The 10000-nt window shown below is 35.4% G+C and overlaps 1 protein-coding gene across 2 annotated transcripts in view; it reads right to left on the bottom strand.

The window, feature by feature from the left end:
- LOC103974461 (uncharacterized) overlaps positions 1–10000 on the bottom strand; it is an 11839-nt gene that overhangs the window by 1426 nt on the left and 413 nt on the right. Inside the window, exons 1-4 of one of the 2 annotated variants that reach the window (XM_009389303.3) lie at positions 9884–10000; positions 2763–2861; positions 1707–1751; positions 1–116 (exon numbers count right to left, since the gene is read on the bottom strand). The exon at positions 1–116 is cut by the window's left edge and continues 22 nt beyond it; the exon at positions 9884–10000 is cut by the window's right edge and continues 408 nt beyond it. In XM_009389303.3, coding sequence (XP_009387578.2) covers positions 1–116; positions 1707–1751; positions 2763–2861; positions 9884–10000 — 377 coding nt within the window. The remainder of the gene's footprint in view (positions 117–1706; positions 1752–2762; positions 2862–9883) is intronic. The other variant, XM_009389304.3, reaches the window with a different exon arrangement.

Below are 10000 nucleotides of genomic sequence, written 5' to 3'. Positions count from 1 at the left end.
GGATCCCAAGAGGGGCCTCGACTTTCAGCACGATAAATTTGGCAACCAGCACAACGATGTGATCGCAACAGCTCAAGAATGTAGGTGATAGAATGAGGTGCACAATCAGGGAAAAGCTGTATCAGGGAAAAAAATATAAGAATGAAGTCAATCGTTGCAGCCATATTATTATCCTTCCCAGAATAATTCATGGTTGACGGATAATGAAGGCACAATAAAAGGAAAAAAAATTGACAACCACTTATGACAAAGACAACCAGTAGGAAGTTCGTAAATCATCCTAAATAAGAAAACCATTAAGTAGTTTACCTTTGTGATCGATACAGTAAAACATCCAGAAAACAAGCTCATACATAGTCTGTAGTCACCGATCTGGACTCATAGAGGGATGATAGTGTACCTCCAAAATAGCTGATATTTTCAAATTAAGTTTCATTCAAAGAATAAATTAACTCTACCATGACCCTCACAACCTAAGAATTGTTACATGAACACTATGCCATCCAATAATAACATGCAATGCAATATGGCTTGACATCTGGTCTTTGAAGGTTCAGAAGGAGTTCAAACTTCAAATAAAAATGTTGCAGATGGACTACATAGCTGAAACTTCATGTTTCCCCAATGGAAGCCTTCTAAAGAAATCTTTATAGAAATTAAACAAGAAAGTCCTGATCTAATCATTGAACTACAAATGAGAAACCCAAGTGGGTCACTTTATAGTGTGGTTAATCACCTTATGCAAAGATCCAGCAACTATAATAACAACAATAAAGCCAAGTCTTAGTTATTTGGGGTTGGCAACATCGATCTTTTACCGCAATTGAGATATATAAAAAGTCATATGTTTAATTAAGTTCAGAATACTTAAGGTCTCTTTATGTCTTCCTCTACCTCTCCTAGTACCATTAACATTAATCATTTCACTTTTTTGGAATATCGCATCCAGAGGTATTCTAAGTATATGTCTACACCATCTTAAATGATTTTCTTTTATCTCATCCTCTATCAAAATGATACTTAGTTATTCATAAATAATACTATTTATTTTCCTATCTTTCCCAGTAACTTCACACATCCATCTCAACATTCTTATGCAAAGATCCAGCAACTAAAGTCATAAATTGATATAGTTTCTTCGAAGATTTTCAATATACTGTTATATTGCGAACATAACTTTACCCTATAAATCAGTACATGATACTTCTTTATCTGACTTCCATCAACCAATTCATACTTTTCATAGCTTTATATCCCATGGAAAAATCTGCTTCAACAACTGATCTATTTTCTTTAATTAATTCTATCCTTGAACAAATGCCTGTTAACAAAGACGGTAATCTCACATTTGATCATGAAAATATACCAATCATATCTCATTTCATTTTTTTTATGCAGAACAAGAAAGAAGAGCATAATACATGATAGCTATGTTTCCACATAACAAAGTTAGGAATGGAAGCATCTGAAATAGATTTAAAAACATCATGGAGAAAGTGTAGCCAAATAATGTAGTCAAGATTGAAATGCTAGATGGATAAACACTAGTGGCCAATCAGAAACAAGAAGCAGCATTTAAGGACCCTACTAATGAGAATTATATATAATTTTTTTGCCTGTAAAAAGAGGAAGGAAACAGTCTCTGAGTAGAACAACTTGCATTCACATCTTGACATTGCAAATTTGATACAAACATTATCACTTACTTTAATATGAAGAGTTCCATAATCTGTTTCCAAACCAACAATGCCCTGTACAAGAAAAGAAAAAAAATAGATAAGCAATTTTTTGCTGAAAAGAGACAAAATATAGACCATTCTTTTGTCAAAACATGTTTCTAATCTTTGTTATCTGGTAAAGATGATATTCAAAAGTTTACAAGTTTATTTCAATGTCATGATGATTAAAAAAAGTCAATAAAGGCCATCAAACAAACTTCAGCAGAAATAATTTCCGGAATTTACAAGTGAAGTTCTAGGATAAACACTTAAGAATATCAACAATTTAACCAACAAACCTCATTAGTAATGAATAATATTGATGCACCTTTGAATGTTTTCTAGCAGTCTCTGTTATATACTTTTACTTGCTCTAAGGGTCTGTACTAAAATATTCGGGTACTTCTTTCACATATTTCTTTTTGCCCATAGAGAGTTGGAAGAAAAGGTTGTAACTAAGAACAGCCATACATAGATATATAAGAAGAAACAAGTGCCATCATACCTAATATTAAAAAAATTAATAATTATTCATGGATTTAAAGGAATGATGCTGGCATCCAAAAGAGCATGGCTTGAGATCAACTACATGAGAATCAATGCAGATCAAAAGGAGATTTGGATTTGCCTACACAAAAGGCTGACAGAGAAGAACTGTTTTATGAACTACTCCTTTAGCAAGCAAACTATGAGTATATATTGATATTAATATTATTCCAAAAACCTTAACAGCAGGACTGTAATTCAAAAGAGAATCTAGAAAGAAGGATAGGCCTAGCAAACAAAATTAATATTTGATCCAGTTGATTTATGTTCACCAAGTAACATCACTGCAAACAAGGTTAAAAAAATATGAATGATATATGTTTCACAAGATGTAGAAACTTTCTAATCTGGTAACCAATTTAGTTATTTCTTATCCAGTAATATGAATTGTGATGCTAATAGTACATAATAGTAAATGTATTTCAATAAGATTAAAACTTAACAAAGAATTCTACATATAGCTACTGACTGGCAAGAAAACACCAAACACCAACTTACCTCTCCTATTCCATAAATAAGACCAGAAGTCCATATCACTTTTTCCCCCAAATCATGCAGAGCAGGAAGCAGGACATCCTCCTGTTTTTTCAGCCAGCACTGTGGACGAGTGCAATTAAATGGTTAAGGCACCGATTAAACTATATGAACATTAGTCCTCCAAGAGGTAGAACCAAATTCAATATCTCCAAATCCGAAGTAAACAGACATAGACACCTCTTCAAACACTGACATAAACCAAGAATTACACTCTTGATAACAAGAAAGGAACCAATCAGTTAACAGTAAAATATCTTCAGGAACATGATAGATGTCTTTATTATAGCATGAAGTACAGAAAAGAGCTCTGACAATTAAATGATATGATTCCTATGCATTTATTACCATGCTGAAATGATTTGCTTCGGCAAAACATACTTTAGCAGAATAAACTAATAAAAAAATGTTAAACAGTAACAGCATAGTCCTCAACAATTTATGAGAAAATAAGTATAAATTCAGAGATTCTCCCTCTTCCCTAGCAAAAGAACAAAGCCTCACAAGTCCAAATCTCAGCAAATGGTGCTACAATGGGTCAGTGATATCGGGGTGATGCAGAATGGGGGAGTAAAGTAGAATAGATATCGAAAGAAAATCGATTGTACAGTTTTTCAGATAGAAAATGTATAAACTCATGATAATACTTTAATAAGATAGAAAAACAGCTCATCACCAAGTTTAAAATCACAAAGGGATACAGAAAGTTCACCACCCAAAGGAAATTAAACAAGGATATAGAACTGAAAATAAAAGACTCACCACTCAAGGAAGCATCCAAAAGATACAGAGTTTAAGGGAGAACTCTAAGAGAGCTTCTGTCAAAATATCATTAGTTTCTAAAAGTCATTTCTAAGCTCTAAACACCAAAATAAGTACTAGTGCATGAAACAACCCTTCATGCATAGGAAATTTTGAAATTAAGTATTTTACAACTGCTAACCAACTCCTTTAATACATTCCTTGGTCATGAAGAAAAGCACCTTGAAACAGCTTTAACTTTGTGCAGGGAATATGCTGATGAGCTGTCATATTTGAGTGGGCTGATTAAAGATTATGAGACAATATTGTTGGCTGAAAAAAATATCATATCATCAACAAGGTCCATATGAGCAAATTGTAGCAAATTAAACACTCCCGTGTCAATCTCCCCTAGTTGAAATAGACTTGTCCTAAAGTCCTTGTTTGTTTCGTCAACCTGATTGTTGGGGACACTCCGTAATCTTCAGGTAGCTCGATCTTATAAGCGTTTTTTCCAATTCTCTTGAGCACTTTGAATGGATCATCAGCCTTTGGTTTCAATTTTTCAAATTTTCCCGGTGGAAATCTCTCCTTCCTTAGATGAATCCAAACCAAATCACCAACATTAAACTCTATATGTTTTCTGTGTTTGTTGGCAGCTTCCATGTACCTCTCATTTTGTTTTTCTATATTTGCTTTAACACCCTCATGTAGCTTCTTTATCTGCTTTACTCTCTTATCAGCATCTCCACTAAATTGCTTAGTTATCGAATGAGGGACGAAGTCCAAAGGACCAACAGGATTAGCACCATAAACAACCTCAAAAGGACTCTTACTAATACTATGGTGCATAGAACGATTGTAGGCAAACTCAATTTGTGGAAGAATGAGATCCCACTGCTTAACATTCTTGCCAACATAGCTTCCAAGAAAATTTCCTAAGCTTCTGTTTGTTACCTCAGTTTGTCCATCGGTTTGTGGATGATACGAGCTGCTAAAATTCAAAGAAGTACCTAGCTTCCTCCAAAGTGTTCTCCAAAAATGACTAAGAAATTTTGAATCTCGATCAGACACCATAGTTCTTGGAATACCATGCAATTTAACCATCTCCTTAAAATACAAATCAGCAATATGAGATGTATCATTCGATTTATTGCAGGGAACAAAGTGAGACATTTTTTAAAATCTATCAACAACAACCATGATAGAATCCTTGTTCTTTTGAGTTCTTGGCAGTCCCAAAATGAAATCAAGACTCACATCCTCCCATGAAGCATTTGGCACAGGCAATGGAGTGTACAATCCAGAATTTTGACTTCTTGTTTTTGCAAAATGACACACTCGACATTGCATTAATGTCTCTTCATATCTCTAAACATCTTCGGCCAATAGAAGTTTGATTGAACAAGAGCTAGAGTCTTGTCTCTACCGAAATATCCACCCAAAACACCACCGTGAGCTTTAGCTAGAATTACTTGTCTCAAAGAACAAGATGGAACACATAAAGCATTAGCTCGAAAAAGAAAACCATTAAAGATAGAAAATTGTTGAAAGGAACCTGATTTGAAATTATGTCATATTGAGCTGAAATCCACATTATTCTCATAGAGATCTTTGAATATTTCAAATCCAACCACTTTAACTTTCATTGCTGATAATAAAGAATGCTTTATACTCAATGCGTTAGCAACTACATTTTGAACACCAGATTTGTACTTGATTGTAAAGTTATAAGATTGCAAAAACTCCACCCAAGCTGCATGCCTCTTGTTTAACTTGTGCTGGTGATTAATGAACTTTAATGCCTCATGATCAGAATATAGGACAAATGGCCTAGCAAGAAGATATTGACTCCAATGAGATAAAGTTCGAAAAAAGGCATAAAACTCCTTGTCATAGGTAGAATATTTATTTCTCGTATCATTCAGCTTTTTACTAAAAAATACAATGGGCTTTCCGTCTTGGCTCAAAACAGCACCAATTCCCACATTAGATACATCACATTCAACCTCAAACACATTGTTAAAATTTGGTATAACTAAGATAGGAGCTTCGGTCACCTTTCTTTTTAAAAGCTCAAAAGCATCATTAGCCACACTAGTCCATTTAAATTTATCACATTTCAAATATTCGGTGATCGAAGCGACAATAGAGCTGAAACCCTTAATGAATCTTCTGTAAAAAGAAGTTAAGCCATGGAAACTCCTCACATCATGCAATCAAGCAGGTGTTGGCCAATTGAGAATAGCTTCTACCTTACTTTGATCCATCATGATTCATCTTTTGAAACAACATACCCCAAAAACACAATACTAGGAGTAAAGAAATCACACTTCTTTAGATTAGCATAAAGCTTTTGCTGCTTCAAAATAAGAAAGATCTCTTTCAGATGATTCATATGCTCTTCTTCGCTCTTGTTGTACACCAATATATCGTCAAAGTAAACTACAACAAATATTTCAATGTATGGCTTAAGTATATGATTCATAAATCTCATGAAGGTGCTAGGAGCATTAAATAGCCCAAATGGCATAACTAACCATTCATATAAGCCTACTCTAGTTTTAAATGATGTTTTCCACTCATCTCCAAGCCTCATTCTTATTTGGTGATAGTCACTCCTCAAATAAATTTTAGAGAAATAGAAGCACCACATAATTGATCAAGTAAATCATCTAATCTTGGAATTGAAAAACGATAATCCACTGTGATTTTGTTGATAGTGCGGTTGTCCACACACATTCTTCAAGAACCATCCTTTTTAGGCACTGACAAGGCTGGAACCGCATAAGTACTCATGCTCTCCCGAATTAACCCCTTTTTCACCAATTTATCAACTTACCTTTGAAGTTCTTCATGCTCCTTGGGACTCATTCTGTATGTTGTCTTATTAGGTAGAATAGCCCCCGGAATAATATCAATGTGATGTTGGATGTCTCTCAAAGGTGGAAAGCCATGTGGAATCTCTTCCGATATAATATCTTAAAATTCCTCTAGGATTGGTTTCATGATTGTCGGTGTCTCCTTATGTTGTTCATTCTCCTTTACTACCGTTAGGGCTAAAACATGACCATCCTTGTCTAATTCACCTTTGCATTCACTATAAGACATAAAAGTACTAACTTCCTTCTTTGGTGCACTGATTTCGAAAGGTTGTAATGGAGCTAAGATAATCTTCTTTTCATTCACCTTAAAAGAATAAGTATGTTTGTAGCCATCATACAACACCCTTCTATCATAATGCCAAGGTCTTCCCAACAGTAAATGACAAGCGTCCATAGGAGCAACATCACACCATACTTCGTCTTTATAATACTTGCTAATAGAAAATGAAACTAAACATCTTTTAGTTACCTTGATGTCATTTCCTTTTTGCAAACAATATAATTAGTATGTATGTGGATGAGGGATTATGTCTAACTTTAGCTTCTGCACCATCTCCAAAAATACCACGTTCTCAAAGCTACCGCTGTCGATGATCACCAAGCACACCTTGCCAAGAGACGTGCATTTAGTGTGAAACACGTTTTTTCTCACCCAACTTTCATCCTCGGCCACATAAGACACTTGTAAGCTACGCTGCAATACAATAGACAAACCATGATCTGCATAAGTAACATCTTCCTCATCTTCATCATATTTTGGTTTGTCTTCATCTACTCCTCCATCACTATGATCTTCAACCAAAGTTGCAATCCTCCTATTTGGACAATCTGAAGCAATATGCCCAAAACCATGACATTTGAAGCATTTTCGGCCACTTGGGATAGAAGAATTAGGTGTTTTTTTACTGCCAGCAGATTCTTCACCCTTTTCTTGCACCTTCGATATCACCTTGCTTTGGACAGTAGGCTTGGAACTTCCTCCTTTTGTATATCCTTCTTTTGAACCATACCGATAACTCTTTTTAAACTTCTGTTGTTTTTCAACATTGAATGTCAGCTTGCTCACATCATTTAAAGACCAATATGACTGTAGTTGAACCACTTTAGTAATCTCATATTTCAGACCTCCTAAGTACCTTATAATGATTTGCTCTTCCGGTTCCACAAGCTCTCCTTTTAACATCAGATTATCGAATTCTGCAGTGTACTCCTCCACACTAAAATCTTTTTACTTGAAATCTTGGATTTTGAGAAAGATCTCTTGCCTATAATTGTGAGGTAAATATTTTCTCTTCAGCTCCCTTTTCATTTTTTTCTCATGTTACGATTTTACTCTTCCCCTTATGTTCTCTTTGTTTTTTCAGATTTTTCCACCAAAAAGAAGCATTCGACCTAAGTTTGAGTGCCACAAGTTTGACTTCTTTTGTTCTGGTGGTTAATGAAAATCGAAAATTCTTTATACTGTATTAATCCAATCGATAAAGTCATCAACATTTATTTTACCCTCAAACTCTGGAATCTCCAATCTTGGGTTATATTTATTCTGCCACTCTTTTTGGACTCAATTTGTTGTCCGACATCTTCTCGACTCCCTTAGAAGAAGGGGTGTATCATCATCAGAAGTAAACTCATGGAATCATTTTTATGCTGGTTGTTTCTACTTCGAAGTTTTTCAATTATTTTATTTTTTTCTTGTAGACTACGCAGCAATCTACGTAGCTATAGCCTCAACGACTCAACATCATCTTCATAGTCGCTACCTTCACCGACTATATCTTTTCCATGATCTCTAGCCTGTAGCTCTAATACCAAATTAATACCGGGGTGATGCAGAATGGGGGGGTAAAGTAGAATAGATATCGAAAGAAAATCGATGGTATAGTTTTTCGGATAGAAAATGTATGGACTCATGATAATACTTCAATAAGATAGAAAAACAGCTCACCACCAAGTTTAAAATCACAAAGGGATACAGAAAGTTCACCACCCAAAGGGAATTAAACAAGGATACAGAACTGAAAATAAAAGACTCACCACTCAAGGAAGCATCCAAGAGATACAAAGTTTAAGGGAGAACTCCAAGAGAGCTTCTGTCAAAATATCATCAGTTTCTAAAAGTTCTTTCTAAGCCTTAAACATCAAAATAAGTACTAGTGCATGAAACAACCCTTCATGCATAGGAAATTTCGAAATTAAGTATTTTACAACTGCTAACCAACTCTTTTAATGTATTCCTTGGTCATGAAGTAAAGCACATTGAAATAGCTTTAACTTTGTGCAAGGAATATACTGATGAGCTGTCATATTTGAGTGGGCTGAGTTAAAGATTATGAGGCAATATTGTTGGTTAAAAAAATATATCATATCATCAGTAAGGTTCATATGAGCAAATTGTAACTAATTAGACACTCCCGTGTCAGTCAGCCATGATCTTCCCCAAGAAAAGCAATCTATCAGGAGAAGTAGATGTTGCAAATTGGGTTCCAAAGCTACAATGTCGATGAAGGAGTATAAGAACTAATATTAACTCATTCTCTTACTGCAGTCACTCCTATAACCACATCTTGAGACAATAAGCAATGTTACTAGGGTCAAGAAAGATTTGTTCCTTAACGGAACTTGAAGACCCCGAGAAAAATGCATGATATACACACTTAAAAAAGGTCTCATGGCACAACGTGGCCTGATAGAACTATAAACCCAGTAACTTGAACCTTGAACCATGTTATCTAAAATGCTCAAGCTCGAGTTAAGTAGTAGGTATGAGTAACCTTATAAGACAACACCACATCCTCCCACATTATGTAAATCATCATAATATCTTCCCACCTTCAATGGGGTGTAATAATCCCTCCAACCAGAGATGACTGTCCTGCTTACAACGTCGGACTAATTCAGGTGTACCATCTGAAACTAGTCAGGGCTGAAAAAAAATATTAACGAGCTCATCAAAAAGGAAATTTTGTTTTAATCCCCTAGTCAGGGCTGACAAATCACAAACAAATTTCTTCTTCTCATTTTCTTTCAAATTGGACAGAGCAAGATTCTTCTTCTCCATTGTTTCCAAAACCATAAACCTCGTTATGTCTGGGGAATATCATCCATTGTCACATGAACCTTGGACGATATCAACAAAGATGCATCCTTGATGCACCGTGAAAATCCCATTAAAGAAAGTTGATTATAGCAACTCAGTAGGAAAATGACCTTCAATTAGCGAAGCTGGGAGGTCGCGTAGCTCATCAAACAGAAGAAAATCTATTTCTTAGAGGTAAAGAAAAAGCGAAGGCATAAAACACTGACATGGAAACAACATCTTCCCGCACCAGTCGAACAAACTCTACAGAAATCATAAAAATCTCTCCTTTCATAAACATCACACGACAATGAACAAAACGAACCAACTTTCGATCAAATGCATCGATAATCCTGAAAATTAAATAAAGGGAACACACTAACCTCTCCGAATCTCTCGCCGCACCGCTCCCTATCCCCGCAGAACACCCAGGAGTTACAGAGGCACGGCCCCACACTGCCGCACATGGCCTTGCAAGCGCGGCAGCAATCTCTGGACGA

Source organism: Musa acuminata, chromosome BXJ2-5, assembly GCF_036884655.1.
Source record: "Musa acuminata AAA Group cultivar baxijiao chromosome BXJ2-5, Cavendish_Baxijiao_AAA, whole genome shotgun sequence".
Lineage (NCBI taxonomy): Eukaryota > Viridiplantae > Streptophyta > Magnoliopsida > Zingiberales > Musaceae > Musa > Musa acuminata.
Note: the sequence above shows the minus strand (reverse complement) of the source record. Positions and strands in the feature narration are given on the sequence as shown.